This window comes from Oncorhynchus clarkii, unplaced genomic scaffold (genome assembly GCF_045791955.1).
Source record: "Oncorhynchus clarkii lewisi isolate Uvic-CL-2024 unplaced genomic scaffold, UVic_Ocla_1.0 unplaced_contig_11213_pilon_pilon, whole genome shotgun sequence".
Classification (NCBI taxonomy): domain Eukaryota; kingdom Metazoa; phylum Chordata; class Actinopteri; order Salmoniformes; family Salmonidae; genus Oncorhynchus; species Oncorhynchus clarkii.
In genome coordinates, this window is record NW_027260934.1 from 66,357 (window position 1) to 91,648 (window position 25,292).

The 25,292-nt window shown below is 50.2% G+C and overlaps 1 protein-coding gene across 1 annotated transcript in view; it reads right to left on the reverse strand.

Moving 5' to 3' along the window:
- The window catches only part of LOC139402272 (fibroblast growth factor 16), a 73,614-nt gene that overhangs the window by 33,294 nt on the left and 15,028 nt on the right, over positions 1-25,292 (reverse strand). Inside the window, exon 2 of the mRNA XM_071146370.1 lies at positions 20,391-20,494. Coding sequence (XP_071002471.1) covers positions 20,391-20,494 — 104 coding nt within the window. The remainder of the gene's footprint in view (positions 1-20,390; positions 20,495-25,292) is intronic.

A 25,292-nucleotide genomic window follows, 5' to 3' on the forward strand; every position in this document is an offset into this window, starting at 1 on the left:
TACTATACCCTACTGAACTCTACTGCTGTACTCTACAGTACTATACCCTACTGAACTCTACTGCTACAGTACTATACTCTACAGTACTATACCCTACTGTACTCTACAGTACTATACTCTACTGCTGTACTCTACAGTACTATACCCTACTGAACTCTACTGCTGTACTCTACAGTACTATACCCTACTGAACTCTACTGCTGTACTCTACAGTACTATACCCTACTGAACTCTACTGCTGTACTCTACAGTACTATACCCTACTGAACTCTACTGCTGTACTCTACAGTACTATACTCTACTGCTGTACTCTACAGTACTATACCCTACTGAACTCTACTGCTGTACTCTACAGTACTATACCCTACTGAACTATACTGCTGTACTCTACAGTACTATACCCTACTGAACTCTACTGCTGTACTCTACAGTACTATATACCCTACTGAACTCTACTGCTGTACTCTACAGTACTATACCCTACTGAACTCTACAGTACTATACTCTACTGCTGTACTCTACAGTACTATACCCTACTGAACTCTACTGCTGTACTCTACAGTACTATACCCTACTGAACTCTACTGCTGTACTCTACAGTACTATACCCTACTGAACTACTACTGTACTCTACAGTACTATACCCTACTACTCTACAGTACTGTACTCTACAGTACCTACTGAACTCTACTGCTGTACTCTACAGTACTATACCCTACTGAACTCTACTGCTGTACTCTACAGTACTATACCCTACTGAACCCTACTGCTGTACTCTACAGTACTATACCCTACTGAACTCTACTGCTGTACTCTACAGTACTATACCCTACTGAACTCTACTGCTGTACTCTACAGTACTATACCCTACTGAACTCTACTGCTGTACTCTACAGTACTATACCCTACTGAACTCTACTGCTGTACTCTACAGTACTATACCCTACTGAACTCTACTGCTGTACTCTACAGTACTATACTCTACTGCTGTACTCTACAGTACTATACTCTACTGAACTCTACTGCTGTACTCTACAGTACTATACCCTACTGAACTCTACTGCTGTACTCTACAGTACTATACTCTACTGCTGTACTCTACAGTACTATACCCTACTGAACTCTACTGCTGTACTCTACAGTACTATACCCTACTGCTGTACTCTACAGTACTATACCCTACTGAACTCTACTGCTGTACTCTACAGTACTATACTCTACTGAACTCTACTGCTGTACTCTACAGTACTATACTCTACTGAACTCTACTGCTGTACTCTACAGTACTATACCCTACTGCTGTAATCTACAGTACTATACCCTACTGCTGTACTGTACTGACCTCTACTGTACTGAACTCTACTGTACTGAACTCTACTGTACTGAACTCTACTGCTCTACTCTACAGTACTATACCCTACTGCTGTACTGTACTGACCTCTACTGTACTGAACTCTACTGTACTGAACTCTACTGCTGTACTCTACAGTACTATACCCTACTGCTGTACTGTACTGACCTCTACTGTACTGAACTCTACTGTACTGAACTCTACTGCTGTACTCTACAGTACTATACCCTACTGCTGTACTGTACTGACCTCTACTGTACTGAACTCTACTGTACTGAACTCTACTGCTGTACTCTACAGTACTATACCCTACTGCTGTACTGTACTGACCTCTACTGTACTGAACTCTACTGTACTGAACTCTACTGCTGTACTCTACAGTACTATACCCTACTGCTGTACTGTACTGACCTCTACTGTAATGAACTCTACTGTACTGACCTCTACTGCTGTACTCTACAGTACTATACCCTACTGCTGTACTCTACAGTACTATACCCTACTGCTGTACTGTACTGACCTCTACTGTACTGAACTCTACTGTACTGAACTCTACTGCTGTACTCTACAGTACTATACCCTACTGCTGTACTGTACTGACCTCTACTGTACTGAACTCTACTGTACTGAACTCTACTGCTGTACTCTACAGTACTATACCCTACTGCTGTACTGTACTGACCTCTACTGTAATGAACTCTACTGTACTGAACTCTACTGCTGTACTCTACAGTACTATACCCTACTGCTGTACTCTACAGTACTATACCCTACTGCTGTACTGTACTGACCTCTACTGTACTGAACTCTACTGCTGTACTCTACAGTACTATACCCTACTGCTGTACTCTACAGTACTATACCCTACTGCTGTACTGTACTGACCTCTACTGTACTGAACTCTACTGTACTGAACTCTACTGCTGTACTCTACAGTACTATACCCTACTGCTGTACTGTACTGACCTCTACTGTACTGAACTCTACTGTACTGAACTCTACTGCTGTACTCTACAGTACTATACCCTAATGCTGTAATGTACTGACCTCTACTGTACTGAACTCTACTGTACTGAACTCTACTGCTGTACTCTACAGTACTATACCCTACTGCTGTACTGTACTGACCTCTACTGTACTGAACTCTACTGTACTGAACTCTACTGCTGTACTCTACAGTACTATACCCTACTGCTGTACTGTACTGACCTCTACTGTACTGAACTCTACTGCTGTACTCTACAGTACTATACCCTACTGCTGTACTCTACAGTACTATACCCTACTGCTGTACTGTACTGACCTCTACTGTACTGAACTCTACTGTACTGAACTCTACTGCTGTACTCTACAGTACTATACCCTACTGCTGTACTGTACTGACCTCTACTGTACTGAACTCTACTGTACTGAACTCTACTGCTGTACTCTACAGTACTATACCCTACTGCTGTACTGTACTGACCTCTACTGTACTGAACTCTACTGTACTGAACTCTACTGCTGTACTCTACAGTACTATACCCTACTGCTGTACTCTACTGACCTCTACTGTACTGAACTCTACTGTACTGAACTCTACTGCTGTACTCTACAGTACTATACCCTACTGCTGTACTGTACTGACCTCTACTGTACTGAACTCTACTGTACTGAACTCTACTGCTGTACTCTACAGTACTATACCCTACTGCTGTACTGTACTGACCTCTACTGTACTGAACTCTACTGCTGTACTCTACAGTACTATACCCTACTGCTGTACTGTACTGACCTCTACTGTACTGAACTCTACTGTACTGACCTCTACTGCTGTACTCTACAGTACTATACCCTACTGCTGTACTGTACTGACCTCTACTGTACTGAACTCTACTGTACTGAACTCTACTGCTGTACTCTACAGTACTATACCCTACTGCTGTACTGTACTGACCTCTACTGTACTGAACTCTACTGTACTGAACTCTACTGCTGTACTCTACAGTACTATACCCTACTGCTGTACTGTACTGACCTCTACTGTACTGAACTCTACTGTACTGAACTCTACTGCTGTACTCTACAGTACTATACCCTACTGCTGTACTGTACTGACCTCTACTGTACTGAACTCTACTGTACTGACCTCTACTGCTGTACTCTACAGTACTATACCCTACTGCTGTAATCTACAGTACTATACCCTACTGCTGTACTGTACTGACCTCTACTGTACTGAACTCTACTGTACTGAACTCTACTGTACTGAACTCTACTGCTCTACTCTACAGTACTATACCCTACTGCTGTACTGTACTGACCTCTACTGTACTGAACTCTACTGTACTGAACTCTACTGCTGTACTCTACAGTACTATACCCTACTGCTGTACTGTACTGACCTCTACTGTACTGAACTCTACTGTACTGAACTCTACTGCTGTACTCTACAGTACTATACCCTACTGCTGTACTGTACTGACCTCTACTGTAATGAACTCTACTGTACTGACCTCTACTGCTGTACTCTACAGTACTATACCCTACTGCTGTACTCTACAGTACTATACCCTACTGCTGTACTGTACTGACCTCTACTGTACTGAACTCTACTGTACTGAACTCTACTGCTGTACTCTACAGTACTATACCCTACTGCTGTACTGTACTGACCTCTACTGTACTGAACTCTACTGTACTGAACTCTACTGCTGTACTCTACAGTACTATACCCTACTGCTGTACTGTACTGACCTCTACTGTAATGAACTCTACTGTACTGAACTCTACTGCTGTACTCTACAGTACTATACCCTACTGCTGTACTCTACAGTACTATACCCTACTGCTGTACTGTACTGACCTCTACTGTACTGAACTCTACTGCTGTACTCTACAGTACTATACCCTACTGCTGTACTCTACAGTACTATACCCTACTGCTGTACTGTACTGACCTCTACTGTACTGAACTCTACTGTACTGAACTCTACTGCTGTACTCTACAGTACTATACCCTACTGCTGTACTGTACTGACCTCTACTGTACTGAACTCTACTGTACTGAACTCTACTGCTGTACTCTACAGTACTATACCCTAATGCTGTACTGTACTGACCTCTACTGTACTGAACTCTACTGTACTGAACTCTACTGCTGTACTCTACAGTACTATACCCTAATGCTGTACTGTACTGACCTCTACTGTACTGAACTCTACTGTACTGAACTCTACTGCTGTACTCTACAGTACTATACCCTACTGCTGTACTGTACTGACCTCTACTGTACTGAACTCTACTGCTGTACTCTACAGTACTATACCCTACTGCTGTACTCTACAGTACTATACCCTACTGCTGTACTGTACTGACCTCTACTGTACTGAACTCTACTGTACTGAACTCTACTGCTGTACTCTACAGTACTATACCCTACTGCTGTACTGTACTGACCTCTACTGTACTGAACTCTACTGTACTGAACTCTACTGCTGTACTCTACAGTACTATACCCTACTGCTGTACTGTACTGACCTCTACTGTACTGAACTCTACTGTACTGAACTCTACTGCTGTACTCTACAGTACTATACCCTACTGCTGTACTCTACTGACCTCTACTGTACTGAACTCTACTGTACTGAACTCTACTGCTGTACTCTACAGTACTCTACCCTACTGCTGTACTGTACTGACCTCTACTGTACTGAACTCTACTGTACTGAACTCTACTGCTGTACTCTACAGTACTATACCCTACTGCTGTACTGTACTGACCTCTACTGTACTGAACTCTACTGCTGTACTCTACAGTACTATACCCTACTGCTGTACTGTACTGACCTCTACTGTACTGAACTCTACTGTACTGACCTCTACTGCTGTACTCTACAGTACTATACCCTACTGCTGTACTGTACTGACCTCTACTGTACTGAACTCTACTGTACTGAACTCTACTGCTGTACTCTACAGTACTATACCCTACTGCTGTACTGTACTGACCTCTACTGTACTGAACTCTACTGTACTGAACTCTACTGCTGTACTCTACAGTACCCTACCCTACTGCTGTACTGTACTGACCTCTACTGTACTGAACTCTACTGTACTGAACTCTACTGCTGTACTCTACAGTACTATACCCTACTGCTGTACTGTACTGACCTCTACTGTACTGAACTCTACTGTACTGACCTCTACTGCTGTACTCTACAGTACTATACCCTACTGCTGTAATCTACAGTACTATACCCTACTGCTGTACTGTACTGACCTCTACTGTACTGAACTCTACTGTACTGAACTCTACTGTACTGAACTCTACTGCTCTACTCTACAGTACTATACCCTACTGCTGTACTGTACTGACCTCTACTGTACTGAACTCTACTGTACTGAACTCTACTGCTGTACTCTACAGTACTATACCCTACTGCTGTACTGTACTGACCTCTACTGTACTGAACTCTACTGTACTGAACTCTACTGCTGTACTCTACAGTACTATACCCTACTGCTGTACTCTACAGTACTATACCCTACTGCTGTACTGTACTGACCTCTACTGTACTGAACTCTACTGTACTGAACTCTACTGCTGTACTCTACAGTACTATACCCTACTGCTGTACTGTACTGACCTCTACTGTACTGAACTCTACTGCTGTACTCTACAGTACTATACCCTACTGCTGTACTCTACAGTACTATACCCTACTGCTGTACTGTACTGACCTCTACTGTACTGAACTCTACTGTACTGAACTCTACTGCTGTACTCTACAGTACTATACCCTACTGTTGTACTGTACTGACCTCTACTGTACTGAACTCTACTGTACTGAACTCTACTGCTGTACTCTACAGTACTATACCCTACTGCTGTACTGTACTGAACTCTACTGTACTGAACTCTACTGTACTGAACTCTACTGCTGTACTCTACAGTACTATACCCTACTGCTGTACTGTACTGACCTCTACTGTACTGAACTCTACTGTACTGACCTCTACTGCTGTACTCTACAGTACTATACCCTACTGCTGTACTGTACTGACCTCTACTGTACTGAACTCTACTGTACTGAACTCTACTGCTGTACTCTACAGTACTATACCCTACTGCTGTACTGTACTGACCTCTACTGTACTGAACTCTACTGTACTGAACTCTACTGCTGTACTCTACAGTACTATACCCTACTGCTGTACTGTACTGACCTCTACTGTACTGAACTCTACTGTACTGAACTCTACTGCTGTACTCTACAGTACTATACCCTACTGCTGTACTGTACTGACCTCTACTGTACTGAACTCTACTGTACTGACCTCTACTGCTCTACTCTACAGTACTATACCCTACCGCTGTAATCTACAGTACTATACCCTACTGCTGTACTGTACTGACCTCTACTGTACTGAACTCTACTGTACTGAACTCTACTGTACTGAACTCTACTGCTCTACTCTACAGTACTATACCCTACTGCTGTACTGTACTGACCTCTACTGTACTGAACTCTACTGTACTGAACTCTACTGCTGTACTCTACAGTACTATACCCTACTGCTGTACTGTACTGACCTCTACTGTACTGAACTCTACTGTACTGAACTCTACTGCTGTACTCTACAGTACTATACCCTACTGCTGTACTCTACAGTACTATACCCTACTGCTGTACTGTACTGACCTCTACTGTACTGAACTCTACTGTACTGAACTCTACTGCTGTACTCTACAGTACTATACCCTACTGCTGTACTGTACTGACCTCTACTGTACTGAACTCTACTGTACTGAACTCTACTGTACTGAACTCTACTGCTGTACTCTACAGTACTATACCCTACTGCTGTACTGTACTGACCTCTACTGTACTGAACTCTACTGTACTGAACTCTACTGCTGTACTCTACAGTACTATACCCTACTGCTGTACTCTACAGTACTATACCCTACTGCTGTACTGTACTGACCTCTACTGTACTGAACTCTACTGTACTGAACTCTACTGCTGTACTCTACAGTACTATACCCTACTGCTGTACTGTACTGACCTCTACTGTACTGAACTCTACTGTACTGAACTCTACTGCTGTACTCTACAGTACTATACCCTACTGCTGTACTGTACTGACCTCTACTGTACTGAACTCTACTGTACTGAACTCTACTGCTGTACTCTACAGTACTATACCCTACTGCTGTACTGTACTGACCTCTACTGTACTGAACTCTACTGTACTGAACTCTACTGCTGTACTCTACAGTACTATACCCTACTGCTGTACTGTACTGACCTCTACTGTACTGAACTCTACTGCTGTACTCTACAGTACTATACCCTACTGCTGTACTGTACTGACCTCTACTGTACTGAACTCTACTGTACTATACCCTACTGCTGTACTCTACTGTACTGAACTCTACTGTACTGAACTCTAGTATGTTGTATTAAATGTTACTTTAGTCTACTGTACTGAACTTTACTTTAGTCTACTGCATTGTACTGTGTCCTACTCTACTGTCCAAATTTGTGAAACATAGACATTTATGATTGGTTCAGATTTGGTCTGGGCCGTAATACTGGACTGTATCCTGCAGTGTCAGCCTGTAATACTGGACTGTATCCTGCAGTGTCAGCCTGTAATACTGGACTGTATCCTGCAGTGTCAGCCCGTAATCCTGGACTGTATCCTGCAGTGTCAGCCTGTAATACTGGACTGTAGCCTGCAATGTCAGCCTGTAATCCTGGACTGTATCCTGCAGTGTCAGCCTGTAATACTGGACTGTATCCTGCAGTGTCAGCCCGTAATCCCGGACTGTATCCTGCAGTGTCAGCCTGTAATCCTGGACTGTATCCTGCAGTGTCAGCCCGTAATCATGGACTGTATCCTGCAGTGTCAGCCTGTAATACTGGACTGTAGCCTGCAGTGTCAGCCTGTAATACTGGACTGTAGCCTGCAGTGTCAGCCCGTAATACTGGACTGTATCCTGCAGTGTCAGCCTGTAATACTGGACTGTAGCCTGCAGTGTCAGCCTGTAATACTGGACTGTATCCTGCAGTGTCAGCCTGTAATACAGGACTGTAGCCTGCAGTGTCAGCCTGTAATACTGGACTGTAGCCTGCAGTGTCAGCCTGTAATACTGGACTGTAGCCTGCAGTGTCAGCCTGTAATACTGGACTGTATCCTGCAGTGTCAGCCTGTAATACTGGACTGTAGCCTGCAGTGTCAGCCTGTAATACTGGACTGTAGCCTGCAGTGTCAGCCCGTATTCCTGGACTGTCCCCTGCAGTGTCAGCCTGTAATACTGGACTGTATCCTGCAGTGTCAGCCTGTAATACTGGACTGTATCCTGCAGTGTCAGCCTGTAATACTGGACTGTAGCCTGCAGTGTCAGCCTGTAATACTGGACTGTAGCCTGCAGTGTCAGCCTGTAATACTGGACTGTATCCTGCAGTGTCAGCCTGTAGTACAGGACTGTTGCCTGCAGTGTCAGCCTGTAATACTGGACTGTAGCCTGCAGTGTCAGCCTGTAATACTGGACTGTAGCCTGCAGTGTCAGCCCGTAATACTGGACTGTATCCTGCAGTGTCAGCCTGTAATACTGGACTGTATCCTGCAGTGTCAGCCCGTAATACTGGACTGTAGCCTGCAGTGTCAGCCCGTAATACTGGACTGTAGCCTGCAGTGTCAGCCTGTAATACTGGACTGTATCCTGCAGTGTCAGCCTGTAATACTGGACTGTATCCTGCAGTGTCAGCCTGTAATACTGGACTGTAGCCTGCAGTGTCAGCCTGTAATACTGGACTGTAGCCTGCAGTGTCAGCCTGTAATACTGGACTGTAGCCTGCAGTGTCAGCCTGTAATACTGGACTGTAGCCTGCAGTGTCAGCCTGTAATACTGGACTGTAGCCTGCAGTGTCAGCCTGTAATACTGGACTGTAGCCTGCAGTGTAAGCCTGTAATACTGGACTGTAGCCTGCAGTGTAAGCCTGTAATACTGGACTGTAGCCTGCAGTGTAAGCCTGTAATACTGGACTGTAGCCTGCAGTGTCAGCCCGTAATACTTGACTGTAGCCTGCAGTGTCAGCCTGTAATACTGGACTGTAGCCTGCAGTGTCAGCCTGTAATACTGGACTGTAGCCTGCAGTGTCAGCCCGTATTCCTGGACTGTCCCCTGCAGTGTCAGCCTGTAATACTGGACTGTATCCTGCAGTGTCAGCCTGTAATACTGGACTGTATCCTGCAGTGTCAGCCTGTAGTACAGGACTGTTGCCTGCAGTGTCAGCCTGTAATACTGGACTGTAGCCTGCAGTGTCAGCCTGTAATACTGGACTGTAGCCTGCAGTGTCAGCCCGTAATACTGGACTGTATCCTGCAGTGTCAGCCTGTAATACTGGACTGTATCCTGCAGTGTCAGCCCGTAATAATGGACTGTAGCCTGCAGTGTCAGCCCGTAATACTGGACTGTAGCCTGCAGTGTCAGCCTGTAATACTGGACTGTATCCTGCAGTGTCAGCCTGTAATACTGGACTGTATCCTGCAGTGTCAGCCTGTAATACTGGACTGTATCCTGCAGTGTCAGCCTGTAATACTGGACTGTAGCCTGCAGTGTCAGCCTGTAATACTGGACCGTAGCCTGCAGTGTAAGCCTGTAATACTGGACTGTAGCCTGCAGTGTAAGCCTGTAATACTGGACTGTAGCCTGCAGTGTAAGCCTGTAATACTGGACTGTAGCCTGCAGTGTCAGCCCGTAATACTTGACTGTAGCCTGCAGTGTCAGCCTGTAATACTGGACTGTAGCCTGCAGTGTCAGCCTGTAATACTGGACTGTAGCCTGCAGTGTCAGCCCGTATTCCTGGACTGTCCCCTGCAGTGTCAGCCTGTAATACTGGACTGTATCCTGCAGTGTCAGCCTGTAATACTGGACTGTATCCTGCAGTGTCAGCCTGTAATACTGGACTGTAGCCTGCAGTGTCAGCCTGTAATACTGGACTGTAGCCTGCAGTGTCAGCCTGTAATACTGGACTGTAGCCTGCAGTGTCAGCCCGTAATACTGGACTGTAGCCTGCAGTGTAAATACCTACAGAAGGCCTAATGGGAGGACCGGCTCTACAGAAGGCCTAATGGGAGGATCGGTCATGTAGAAGGCCTAATGGGAGGACCGGTCCTACAGAAGGCCTAATGGGAGGACCGGCTCTAAAGAAGGCCTAAGGTGAGGACCGGTCATGCAGAAGGCCTAATCGGAGGACCGGCTCTACAGAAGCCCTAATGGGAGGACCGGCCCTGCAGAAGGCCTAATGGGAGGGTCGGCTCTATAGAAGGCCTAATGGGAGGACAGGTCCTGCAGAAGGCCTAATGGGAGAACCGGTCCTGCAGAAAGCCTAATGGGAGGGTCGGCACTACAGAAGGCCTAATGGGAGGACCGGTCCTGCAGAAGGCCTACTGGGAGGGTCGGCTCTATAGAAGGCCTAATGGGAGGGTAGGCTCTACAGAAGGCCTAATGGGAGGACCGGTCCTGCAGAAGGCCTAATGGGAGGACCGGCTCTACAGAAGGCCTAATGGGAGGGTCGGCTCTACAGAAGGCCTAATGGGAGGACCGTCTCTAAAGATGGCCTAATAGGAGGACCGGCTCTAAAGAAGGCCTAAGGTGAGGACCGGTCTTGCAGAAGGCCTAATGGGAGGACCGTTCCTATAGAAGACCTAATGGGAGGACCGGTCCTGCAGAAGGCCTAATGGGAGGACCAGTCCTACAGAAGGCCTAATGGGAGGACCAGCTCTACAGAAGGCCTAATGGAAGGACCGGCCCTACAGAAAGCCTAATGGGAGGACCGGCTCTACAGAAGGCCTAATGGGAGGACCGGCTCTACAGAAGGCCTAATGGGAGGACCGGCTCTACAGAAAGCCTAATGGGAGGACCGGCTCTACCGAAGGCCTAATGGGAGGACCGGCTCTACAGAAGGCCTAATGGGATGGTTGGCTCTATAGAAGGCCTAATGGGAGGACCGGTCCTGCAGAAGGCCTAATGGGAGGACAGGTCCTGCAGAAGGCCTAATGGGAGGACCGGCTCTACAGAAGACCTAATGGGAGGGTCGGCTCTAAAGAAGGACTAATGGGAGGACCGGCTCTACAGAAGACCTAATGGAAGGGTCGGCTCTACAGAAGGCCTAATGGGAGGACCGGCTCTACAGAAGGACTAATGGGAGGACCGGCTCTACAGATGGACTAATGGGAGGACCAGCTCTACAGAAGACCTAATGGGAGGGTCGGCTCTACAGAAGGACTAATGGGAGGACCGGCTCTACAGAAGACCTAATGGGAGGGTCGGCTCTACAGAAGGACAAATGGGAGGACCGGCTCTACAGAAGACCTAATGGGAGGGTCGGCTCTACAGAAGGCCTAATGGGAGGGTCGGCTCTACAGAAGACCTAATGGGAGGGTCGGCTCTACAGAAGGCCTAAAGGGAGGACCGGCTCTACAGAAGACCTAATGGGAGGGTCGGCTCTACAGAAGGCCTAATGGGAGGACCGGCTCTACAGAAGGACTAATGGGAGGACAGGCTCTACAGAGGGACTAATGGGAGGACCAGCTCTACAGAAGACCTATTGGGAGGGTCGGCTTTACAGAAGGACTAATGGGAGGACCGTCCCTACAGAAGGCCTTATGGGAGGACCGGCTCTACAGAAGACCTAATGGGAGGGTCGGCTCTATAGAAGGCCTAATGGCAGGGTCGGCTCTACAGAAGGCCTAATGGGAGGACCGGTCCTGCAGAAGGCCTAATGGGAGGACCGGCTCTACAGAAGGCCTAATGGGAGGGTCGGCTCTACAGAAGGCCTAATGGGAGGACCGTCTCTAAAGAAGGCCTAATGGGAGGACCGGCTCTAAAGAAGGCCTAAGGTGAGGACCGGTCTTGCAGAAGGCCTAATGGGAGGACCGTTCCTATAGAAGACCTAATGGGAGGACCGGTCCTGCAGAAGACCTAATGGGAGGACCAGTCCTACAGAAGGCCTAATGGGAGGACCAGCTCTACAGAAGGCCTAATGGAAGGACCGGCCCTACAGAAAGCCTAATGGGAGGACCGGCTCTACAGAAGGCCTAATGGGAGGACCGGCTCTACAGAAGGCCTAATGGGAGGACCGGCTCTACAGAAGGCCTAATGGGAGGACCGGCTCTACAGAAGGCCTAATGGGAGGACCGGCTCTACCGAAGGCCTAATGGGAGGACCGGCTCTACAGAAGGCCTAATGGGATGGTCGGCTCTATAGAAGGCCTAATGGGAGGACCGGTTCTGCAGAAGGCCTAATGGGAGGACCGGTCCTGCAGAAGGCCTAATGGGAGGACCGGCTCTACAGAAGACCTAACGGGAGGGTCGGCTCTAAAGAAGGACTAATGGGAGGACCGGCTCTACAGAAGACCTAATGGAAGGGTCGGCTCTACAGAAGGCCTAATGGGAGGACCGGCTCTACAGAAGGACTAATGGGAGGACCGGCTCTACAGATGGACTAATGGGAGGACCAGCTCTACAGAAGACCTAATGGGAGGACTGGCTCTACAGAAGACCTAATGGGAGGGTCGGCTCTATAGAAGGCCTAATGGGAGGGTCGGCTCTACAGAAGGCCTAATGGGAGGGTCAGCTCTACAGAAGGCCTAATGCGAGGACCGTTCCTATAGAAGACCTAATGGGAGGACCGGTCCTGCAGAAAGCCTAATGGGAGGACCATTCCTACAGAAGGCCTAATGGGAGGACCAGCTCTACAGAAGGCCTAATGGAAGGACCGGCCCTACAGAAAGCCTAATGGGAGGACCGGCTCTACAGAAGGCCTAATGGGAGGACCGGCTCTACAGAAGGACTAATGGGAGGACCGGCTCTACAGATGGACTAATGGGAGGACCAGCTCTACAGAATACCTAATGGGACGGTCGGATTTACAGAAGGACTAATGGGAGGACCGGCCCTACAGAAGGCCTAATGGGAGGACCGGCTCTACAGAAAACCTAATGGGAGGGTCGGCTCTATAGAAGGCCTAATGGGAGGATCGGCTCTACAGAAGGCCTAATGGGAGGACCGGTCCTGCAGAAGGCCTAATGGGAGGACCGGTCCTATAGAAGGCCTAATGGGAGGACCGGCTCTACAGAAGACCTAATGGGAGGACCGGCTCTACAGAAGGCCTATTGGGAGGACCGGTCTTATAGAAGACCTAATGGGAGGGTCGGCTCTACAGAAGGCCTAATGGGAGGGTCGGCTCTACAGAAGACCTAATGGGAGGGTCGGCTCTACAGAAGGACTAATGGGAGGATCGGCTCTACAGAAGACCTAATGCGAGGGTCGGCTCTACAGAAGGACTAATGGGAGGACCGGCTCTACAGAAGACCTAATGGGAGGGTCGGCTCTACAGAAGGACTAATGGGAGGACCGGCTCTACAGAAGACCTAATGGGAGGGTCGGCTCTACAGAAGGCCTAATGGGAGGGTCGGCTCTACAGAAGACCTAATGGGAGGGTCGGCTCTACAGAAGGCCTAATGGGAGGACCGGCTCTACAGAAGACCTAATGGGAGGGTCGGCTCTACAGAAGGCCTAATGGGAGGACCGGCTCTACAGAAGGACTAATGGGAGGACAAGCTCTACAGATGGACTAATGGGAGGACCAGCTCTACAGAAGACCAAATGGGAGGTTCGGCTTTACAGAAGGACTAATGGGAGGACCGTCCCTACAGAAGGCCTAATGGGAGGACCGGCTCTACAGAAGACCTAATGGGAGGGTCGGCTCTATAGAAGGCCTAATGGGAGGGTCGGCTCTACAGAAGGCCTAATGGGAGGACCGGTCCTGCAGAAGGCCTAATGGGAGGACCGGCTCTACAGAAGGCCTAATGGGAGGACAGGTCCTGCAGAAGGCCTAATGGTAGGGTCGGCTCTACAGAAGGCCTAATGGTAGGGTCGGCTCTACAGAAGGCCTAATGGGAGGATCGGTCATGTAGAAGGCCTAATGGGAGGACCGGTCCTACAGAAGGCCTAATGGGAGGACCGGCTCTAAAGAAGGCCTAAGGTGAGGACCGGTCATGCAGAAGGCCTAATCGGAGGACCGGCTCTACAGAAGCCCTAATGGGAGGACCGGCCCTGCAGAAGGCCTAATGGGAGGGTCGGCTCTATAGAAGGCCTAATGGGAGGACAGGTCCTGCAGAAGGCCTAATGGGAGAACCGGTCCTGCAGAAAGCCTAATGGGAGGGTCGGCACTACAGAAGGCCTAATGGGAGGACCGGTCCTGCAGAAGGCCTACTGGGAGGGTCGGCTCTATAGAAGGCCTAATGGGAGGGTAGGCTCTACAGAAGGCCTAATGGGAGGACCGGTCCTGCAGAAGGCCTAATGGGAGGACCGGCTCTACAGAAGGCCTAATGGGAGGGTCGGCTCTACAGAAGGCCTAATGGGAGGACCGTCTCTAAAGATGGCCTAATAGGAGGACCGGCTCTAAAGAAGGCCTAAGGTGAGGACCGGTCTTGCAGAAGGCCTAATGGGAGGACCGTTCCTATAGAAGACCTAATGGGAGGACCGGTCCTGCAGAAGGCCTAATGGGAGGACCAGTCCTACAGAAGGCCTAATGGGAGGACCAGCTCTACAGAAGGCCTAATGGAAGGACCGGCCCTACAGAAAGCCTAATGGGAGGACCGGCTCTACAGAAGGCCTAATGGGAGGACCGGCTCTACAGAAGGCCTAATGGGAGGACCGGCTCTACAGAAAGCCTAATGGGAGGACCGGCTCTACCGAAGGCCTAATGGGAGGACCGGCTCTACAGAAGGCCTAATGGGATGGTTGGCTCTATAGAAGGCCTAATGGGAGGACCGGTCCTGCAGAAGGCCTAATGGGAGGACAGGTCCTGCAGAAGGCCTAATGGGAGGACCGGCTCTACAGAAGACCTAATGGGAGGGTCGGCTCTAAAGAAGGACTAATGGGAGGACCGGCTCTACAGAAGACCTAATGGAAGGGTCGGCTCTACAGAAGGCCTAATGGGAGGACCGGCTCTACAGAAGGACTAATGGGAGGACCGGCTCTACAGATGGACTAATGGGAGGACCAGCTCTACAGAAGACCTAATGGGAGGGTCGGCTCTACAGAAGGACTAATGGGAGGACCGGCTCTACAGAAGACCTAATGGGAGGGTCGGCTCTACAGAAGGACAAATGGGAGGACCGGCTCTACAGAAGACCTAATGGGAGGGTCGGCTCTACAGAAGGCCTAATGGGAGGGTCGGCTCTACAGAAGACCTAATGGGAGGGTCGGCTCTACAGAAGGCCTAAAGGGAGAACCGGCTCTACAGAAGACCTAATGGGAGGGTCGGCTCTACAGAAGGCCTAATGGGAGGACCGGCTCTACAGAAGGACTAATGGGAGGACAGGCTCTACAGAGGGACTAATGGGAGGACCAGCTCTACAGAAGACCTATTGGGAGGGTCGGCTTTACAGAAGGACTAATGGGAGGACCGTCCCTACAGAAGGCCTAATGGGAGGACCGGCTCTACAGAAGACCTAATGGGAGGGTCGGCTCTATAGAAGGCCTAATGGCAGGGTCGGCTCTACAGAAGGCCTAATGGGAGGACCGGTCCTGCAGAAGGCCTAATGGGAGGACCGGCTCTACAGAAGGCCTAATGGGAGGGTCGGCTCTACAGAAGGCCTAATGGGAGGACCGTCTCTAAAGAAGGCCTAATGGGAGGACCGGCTCTAAAGAAGGCCTAAGGTGAGGACCGGTCTTGCAGAAGGCCTAATGGGAGGACCGTTCCTATAGAAGACCTAATGGGAGGACCGGTCCTGCAGAAGACCTAATGGGAGGACCAGTCCTACAGAAGGCCTAATGGAAGGACCGGCCCTACAGAAAGCCTAATGGGAGGACCGGCTCTACAGAAGGCCTAATGGGAGGACCGGCTCTACAGAAGGCCTAATGGGAGGACCGGCTCTGCAGAAGGCCTAATGGGAGGACCGGCTCTACAGAAGGCCTAATGGGAGGACCGGCTCTACCGAAGGCCTAATGGGAGGACCGGCTCTACAGAAGGCCTAATGGGATGGTCGGCTCTATAGAAGGCCTAATGGGAGGACCGGTTCTGCAGAAGGCCTAATGGGAGGACCGGTCCTGCAGAAGGCCTAATGGGAGGACCGGCTCTACAGAAGACCTAATGGGAGGGTCGGCTCTAAAGAAGGACTAATGGGAGGACCGGCTCTACAGAAGACCTAATGGAAGGGTCGGCTCTACAGAAGGCCTAATGGGAGGACCGGCTCTACAGAAGGACTAATGGGAGGACCGGCTCTACAGATGGACTAATGGGAGGACCAGCTCTACAGAAGACCTAATGGGAGGACTGGCTCTACAGAAGACCTAATGGGAGGGTCGGCTCTATAGAAGGCCTAATGGGAGGGTCGGCTCTACAGAAGGCCTAATGGGAGGGTCAGCTCTACAGAAGGCCTAATGCGAGGACCGTTCCTATAGAAGACCTAATGGGAGGACCGGTCCTGCAGAAAGCCTAATGGGAGGACCATTCCTACAGAAGGCCTAATGGGAGGACCAGCTCTACAGAAGGCCTAATGGAAGGACCGGCCCTACAGAAAGCCTAATGGGAGGACCGGCTCTACAGAAGGCCTAATGGGAGGACCGGCTCTACAGAAGGACTAATGGGAGGACCGGCTCTACAGATGGACTAATGGGAGGACCAGCTCTACAGAATACCTAATGGGACGGTCGGATTTACAGAAGGACTAATGGGAGGACCGGCCCTACAGAAGGCCTAATGGGAGGACCGGCTCTACAGAAGACCTAATGGGAGGGTCGGCTCTATAGAAGGCCTAATGGGAGGATCGGCTCTACAGAAGGCCTAATGGGAGGACCGGTCCTGCAGAAGGCCTAATGGGAGGACCGGTCCTATAGAAGGCCTAATGGGAGGACCGGCTCTACAGAAGACCTAATGGGAGGACCGGCTCTACAGAAGGCCTATTGGGAGGACCGGTCTTATAGAAGACCTAATGGGAGGGTCGGCTCTACAGAAGGCCTAATGGGAGGGTCGGCTCTACAGAAGACCTAATGGGAGGGTCGGCTCTACAGAAGGACTAATGGGAGGATCGGCTCTACAGAAGACCTAATGCGAGGGTCGGCTCTACAGAAGGACTAATGGGAGGACCGGCTCTACAGAAGACCTAATGGGAGGGTCGGCTCTACAGAAGGACTAATGGGAGGACCGGCTCTACAGAAGACCTAATGGGAGGGTCGGCTCTACAGAAGGCCTAATGGGAGGGTCGGCTCTACAGAAGACCTAATGGGAGGGTCGGCTCTACAGAAGGCCTAATGGGAGGACCGGCTCTACAGAAGACCTAATGGGAGGGTCGGCTCTACAGAAGGCCTAATGGGAGGACCGGCTCTACAGAAGGACTAATGGGAGGACAAGCTCTACAGATGGACTAATGGGAGGACCAGCTCTACAGAAGACCAAATGGGAGGTTCGGCTTTACAGAAGGACTAATGGGAGGACCGTCCCTACAGAAGGCCTAATGGGAGGACCGGCTCTACAGAAGACCTAATGGGAGGGTCGGCTCTATAGAAGGCCTAATGGGAGGGTCGGCTCTACAGAAGGCCTAATGGGAGGACCGGTCCTGCAGAAGGCCTAATGGGAGGACCGGCTCTACAGAAGGCCTAATGGGAGGACAGGTCCTGCAGAAGGCCTAATGGTAGGGTCGGCTCTACAGAAGGCCTAATGGTAGGGTCGGCTCTACAGAAGGCCTAATGGGAGGACAGGTCCTACAGAAGGCCTAATGGGAGGACCGGCTCTACAGAAGGCCTAATGGGAGGACCGGCTCTATAGAAGGCCTAATGGGAGGACCGGTCCTGCCGAAGGCCTAATGGGAGGACCGGTCCTGCAGAAGGCCTAATGGGAGGACCGGTCCTGCAGAAGGCCTAATGGGAGGACCGGTCCTACAGAAGGCCTAATGGGAGGACCAGCTCTACAGAAAGCCTAATGGAAGGACCGGCCCTACAGAAAGCCTAATGGGAGGACCGGCTCTACAGAAGGCCTAATGGGAGGACCGGCTCTACAGAAGGCCTAATGGGAGGACCGGCTCTACAGAAGGCCTAATGGGAGGACCGGCTCTACAGAAGGCCTAATGGGAGGACCGGCTCTACAGAAGGCCTAATGGGAGGACCGGCTCTACAGAAGTCCTAATGGGAGGTTCGGCTCTATAGAAGGCCTAATGGGAGGACCGGTCCTGCAGAAGGCCTAATGGGAGGACCGGTCCTCCTGAAGGCCTAATGGGAGGACCGGCTCTACAGAAGACCTAATGGGAGGGTCGGCTCTAAAGAAGGACTAATGGGAGGACCGGCTCTACAGAAGACCTAATGGAAGGGTCGGCTCTACAGAAGGCCTAATGGGAGGACCGGCTCTACAGAAGGACTAATGGGAGGACCGGCTCTACAGATGGACTAATGGGAGGACCAGCTCTACAGAAGACCTAATGGGAGGGTCGGCTCTACAGAAGGACTAATGGGAGGACCGGCCCTACAGAAGGCCTAATGGGAGGACTGGCTCTACAGAAGACCTAATGGGAGGGTCGGCTCTATAAAAGGCCTAATGGGAGGGTCCTCTCTACAGAAGGCCTAATGGGAGGGTCAGCTCTACAGAAGGCCTAATGGGAGGACCGTTCCTATAGAAGACCTAATGGGAGGGCCGGTCTTGCAGAAGGCCTAATGGGAGGACCGGCTCTACAGAAGGCCTAATGGAAGGACCGGCCCTACAGAATGCCTAATGGGAGGACCGGTCCTATAGAAGGCCTAATGGGAGGACTGGCTCTACAGAAGACCTAATGTAGGACCGGTCCTATAGAAGGCCTAATGGGAGGACCGGCCCTATAGAAGGCCTAATGGGAGGACCGGACCTACAGAAGACCTAATGGGAGGACCGGTCCTATAGAAGGCCTAATGGGAGGACCGGCTCTACAGAAGGCCTAAACTAAATACAGAGCACACGTTTAAAAAGACAGATGGAACTTCATTTAGCCAATGAAAATGTCTCAACAGAATTAAAGGAAACACGTTTTAAATATTTAAAGAACTGAAGAAGAGAAAAGAAAATGTGTGGAAGTCCTAAGTGTCTGCTCAATTGAGAGGAGAGGAGAGGAGAGGAGAGGAGAGGAGGGAATAGAGGAAGGAGAGGAGAGGAGAGGAGAGGAGAGGAGGGAGGGAGGGAGGGAGGGAGGGAAGGAGAGGAGGAGAGGAGGAGAGAGGAGAGGATGGAATAGAGGAGAGGAGAGGAGAGGAGGAGGGAGGGAGGGAGGGAGGGAGGGAGGGAGGAGAGAGAGAGAGAGAGAGAGAGAGAGAGAGAGAGAGAGAGAGAGAGAGAGAGAGAGAGAGAGAGAGAGAGAGATGGGGGTATGAGAGAGAGAGAGAGAGAGAGAGAGAGAGAGAGAGAGGGAGAGAGAGAGAGAGAGGGAGAGAGAGGAGGGGAAGGGTGTAGAGTTGAAGAGGGAGTAGAGGAAGAGAGGGAGGGAGGGAGGGAGGGAGGGAGGGAGGGAGGGAGGGAGGGAGGGAGGGGAGGAGAGGAGGGGAGCGAGGAGATGAGGACACGAGGGAGTAAAGGAGAAGAGAGGAGGGAGCGAGGGAGGGAGGGAGGGAGGGAGAAGGCCTAATGGGAGGGTCGGCTCTACAGAAGGAGAGGAGAGGATGGGAGGGGAGAGTCAGCTCTACAGAAGGAGAGGAGAGGAGAGGAGAGGAGAGGAGAGGGGAGGGAGGAGAGGAGGACAGGAGGGAGTAAAGGAGAAGAGAGCAGAGGAGGGAGGGAGGGAGGGAGGGAGGGAGGGAGGGAGGGAGGAGAGGAGAGGAGGGAGGAGATGAGAAGAGAGGAGGGAGGGAGGAGATGATAGGAAGGAGGGAGGGAGGAGAAGATAGGAAGGAGGGAGGGAGGGAGGAGAGGATAGGAGAGAGGAGAAGATGGGGGAGGGAGGGAGGGAGGAGGAGAGGCGAGGAGAGGAGGAGAGAATATGTAGAGGCGGGAAGAGGAGAGGAGGAGTGTTTAACTTACCGACCCATAGAGCTCTCCTCTCTCGTTCATGCCCAGGTAGAGTCCTGCGTCCACTCCTCTAATACTGACCAGCCCTACAGCCAGACTGATGAACTCTAGGATACCTAGAGAGGACAGAGACAACACCTGTCAGAGATATAGACCAGCCCTACAGCCAAATCAAATCAAATCAAATCAAATCAAATTTTATTTGTCACATACACATGGTTAGCAGATGTTAATGCGAGTGTAGCGAAATGCTTGTGCTTCTAGTTCCGACAATGCAGTAATAACAAGTAATCTAACTAACAATTCCAAAACTACTGTCTTGTACACAGTGTAAGGGGATAAAGAATATGTACATAAGGATATATGAATGAGTGATGGTACAGAGCAGCATAGGCAAGATACAGTAGATGGTATCGGGTACAGTATGTACAAATGAGATGAGTATGTAAACAAAGTGGCATAGTATAGTATAAAGTGGCTAGTGATACATGTATTACATAAGGATACCGTCGATGATATAGAGTACAGTATATACGTATGCATATGAGATGAATAATGTAGGGTAAGTAACATTTATATAAGGTAGCATTGTTTAAAGTGGCTAGTGATATATTTACATCATTTCCCATCAATTCCCATTATTAAAGTGGCTGGAGTTGAGTCAGTGTCAGTGTGTTGGCAGCAGCCACTCAGTGTTAGTGGTGGCTGTTTAACAGTCTGATGGCCTTGAGATAGAAGCTGTTTTTCAGTCTCTCGGTCCCAGCTTTGATGCACCTGTACTGACCTCGCCTTCTGGATGATAGCGGGGTGAACAGGCAGTGGCTCGGGTGGTTGATGTCCTTGATGATCTTTATGGCCTTCCTGTGACATCGGGTGGTGTAGGTGTCCTGGAGGGCAGGTAGTTTGCCCCCGGTGATGCGTTGTGCAGACCTCACTACCCTCTGGAGAGCCTTACGGTTGAGGGCGGTGCAGTTGCCATACCAGGCGGTGATACAGCCCGCCAGGATGCTCTCGATTGTGCATCTGTAGAAGTTTGTGAGTGCTTTTGGTGACAAGCCGAATTTCTTCAGCCTCCTGAGGTTGAAGAGGCGCTGCTGCGCCTTCTTCACGATGCTGTCTGTGTGAGTGGACCAATTCAGTTTGTCTGTGATGTGTATGCCGAGGAACTTAAAACTTGCTACCCTCTCCACTACTGTTCCATCGATGTGGATAGGGGGGTGTTCCCTCTGCTGTTTCCTGAAGTCCACAATCATCTCCTTAGTTTTGTTGACGTTGAGTGTGAGGTTGTTTTCCTGACACCACACTCCGAGGGCCCTCACCTCCTCCCTGTAGGCCGTCTCATCGTTGTTGGTAATCAAGCCTACCACTGTTGTGTCGTCCGCAAACTTGATGATTGAGTTGGAGGCGTGCGTGGCCACGCAGTCGTGGGTGAACAGGGAGTACAGGAGAGGGCTCAGAACGCAACCTTGTGGGGCCCCAGTGTTGAGGATCAGCGCGGAGGAGATGTTGTTGCCTACCCTCACCACCTGGGGGCGGCCCGTCAGGAAGTCCAGTACCCAGTTGCACAGGGCGGGGTCGAGACCCAGGGTCTCGAGCTTGATGACGAGCTTGGAGGGTACTATGGTGTTGAATGCCGAGCTGTAGTCGATGAACAGCATTCTCACATAGGTATTCCTCTTGTCCAGATGGGTTAGGGCAGTGTGCAGTGTGGTTGAGATTGCATCGTCTGTGGACCTATTTGGGCGGTAAGCAAATTGGAGTGGGTCTAGGGTGTCAGGTAGGGTGGAGGTGATATGGTCCTTGACTAGTCTCTCAAAGCACTTCATGATGACGGATGTGAGTGCTACGGGGCGGTAGTCATTTAGCTCAGTTACCTTAGCTTTCTTGGGAACAGGAACAATGGTGGCCCTCTTGAAGCATGTGGGAACAGCAGACTGGTATAGGGATTGATTGAATATGTCCGTAAACACACCGGCCAGCTGGTCTGCGCATGCTCTGAGGGCGCGGCTGGGGATGCCATCTGGGCCTGCAGCCTTGCGAGGGTTAACACGTTTAAATGTCTTACTCACCTCGGCTGCAGTGAAGGAGAGACCGCATGTTTTCGTTGCAGGCCGTGTCAGTGGCACTGTATTGTCCTCAAAGCGGGCAAAAAAGTTATTTAGTCTGCCTGGGAGCAAGACATCCTGGTCCGTGACTGGGCTGGGTTTCTTCCTGTAGTCCGTGATTGACTGTAGACCCTGCCACATGCCTCTTGTGTCTGAGCCGTTGAATTGAGATTCTACTTTGTCTCTGTACTGGCGCTTAGCTTGTTTGATAGCCTTGCGGAGGGAATAGCTGCACTGTTTGTATTCGGTCATGTTACCAGACACCTTGCCCTGATTAAAAGCAGTGGTTCGCGCTTTCAGTTTCACACGAATGCTGCCATCAATCCACGGTTTCTGGTTAGGGAATGTTTTAATCGTTGCTATGGGAACGACATCTTCAACGCACGTTCTAATGAACTCGCACACCGAATCAGCGTATTCGTCAATGTTGTTATCTGACGCAATACGAAACATCTCCCAGTCCACGTGATGGAAGCAGTCTTGGAGTGTGGAGTCAGCTTGGTCGGACCAGCGTTGGACAGACCTCAGCGTGGGAGCCTCTTGTTTTAGTTTCTGTCTGTAGGCAGGGATCAACAAAATGGAGTCGTGGTCAGCTTTTCCGAAAGGGGGGCGGGGCAGGGCCTTATATGCGTCGCGGAAGTTAGAGTAACAATGGTCCAAGGTCTTTCCTCCCCTGGTTGCGCAATCGATATGCTGATAAAATTTGGGGAGTCTTGTTTTCAGATTAGCCTTGTTAAAATCCCCAGCTACAATGAATGCAGCCTCCGGATAAATTGTTTCCAGTTTGCAGAGAGTTAAATAAAGTTCGTTCAGAGCCATCGATGTGTCTGCTTGGGGGGGGATATATACGGCTGTGATTATAATCGAAGAGAATTCTCTTGGTAGATAATGCGGTCTACATTTGATTGTGAGGAATTCTAAATCAGGTGAACAGAAGGATTTGAGTTCCTGTATGTTTCTTTCATCGCACCATGTCACGTTAGTCATAAGGCATACGCCCCGCCCCTCTTTTTACCAGAAAGATGTTTTTTCCTGTCTGCGCGATGCGTGGAGAAACCTTTTGGCTGCACCGCTTCGGATAGCGTCTCTCCAGTAAGCCACGTTTCCGTGAAGCAAAGAACGTTACAGTCTCTGATGTCCCTCTGGAATGCTACCCTTGCTCGGATTTCATCAACCTTGTTGTCAAGAGACTGGACATTGGCAAGAAGAATGCTAGGGAGTGGTGTGCGCTGTGCCCGTCTCCGGAGTCTGACCAGAAGACCGCCTCGTTTCCCTCTCTTTCGGAGTCGTTTTTTTGGGTCGCTGCATAGGATCCACTCCGTTGTCCTGTTTGTAAGGCAGAACACAGGATCCGCGTCGCGAAAAACATATTCTTGGTCGTACTGATGGTGAGTTGATGCTGATCTTATATTCAGTAGTTCTTCTCGACTGTATGTAATGAAACCTAAGATGACCTGGGGTACTAATGTAAGAAATAACACGTAAAAAACAAAAAACTGCATAGTTTCCTAGGAACGCGAAGCGAGGCGGCCATCTCTGTCGGCGCCGGAAGTAGACTGTCCGTAGACTGATGAACTCCACGATGGGGCGGACAGAGATATAGACCAGCCCTACAGCCAGACTGATGAATTCCACGATGGGGCGGACAGAGATATAGACCAGCCCTACAGCCAGACTGATGAACTCCACGATGGGGCGGACAGAGATATAGACCAGCCCTACAGCCAGACTGATGAATTCCACGATGGGGCGGACAGAGATATAGACCAGCCCTACAGCCAGACTGATGAAGTCCACGATGGGGCGGACAGAGATATAGACCAGCCCTACAGCCAGACTGATGAACTCCACGATGGGGCGGACAGAGATATAGACCAGCCCTACAGCCAGACTGATGAACTCCACGATGGGGCGGACAGAGATATAGACCAGCCCTACAGCCAGACTGATGAACTCCACGATGGGGCGGACAGAAATATAGACCAGCCCTACAGCCAGACTGATGAATTCCACGATGGGGCGGACAGAGATATAGACCAGCCCTACAGCCAGACTGAGGAATTCCACGATGGGGCGGACAGAGATATAGACCAGCCCTACAGCCAGACTGATGAATTCCACGATGGGGCGGACAGAGATATAGACCAGCCCTACAGCCAGACTGATGAATTCCACGATGGGGCGGACAGAGATATAGACCAGCCCTACAGCCAGACTGATGAATTCCATGATGGGGCGGACAGAGATATAGACCAGCCCTACAGCCAGACTGATGAATTCCACGATGGGGCGGACAGAGATATAGACCAGCCCTAGAGCCAGACTGATGAACTCCACGATGGGGAGGACAGAGACAACACCTGTCAGAGATATAGACCAGCCCTACAGCCAGACTGATGAACTCCACGATGGGGCGGACAGAGATATAGACCAGCCCTACAGCCAGACTGATGAACTCCACGATGGGGCGGACAGAGATATAGACCAGCCCTAGAGCCAGACTGATGAACTCCACGATGGGGAGGACAGAGACAACACCTGTCAGAGATATAGACCAGCCCTACAGCCAGACTGATGAACTCCACGATGGGGCGGACAGAGATATAGACCAGCCCTACAGCCAGACTGATGAACTCCACGATGGGGCGGACAGAGATATAGACCAGCCCTAGAGCCAGACTGATGAACTCCACGATGGGGAGGACAGAGACAACACCTGTCAGAGATATAGACCAGCCCTACAGCCAGACTGATGAATTCCACGATGGGGCGGACAGAGATATAGACCAGCCCTAGAGCTAGACTGATG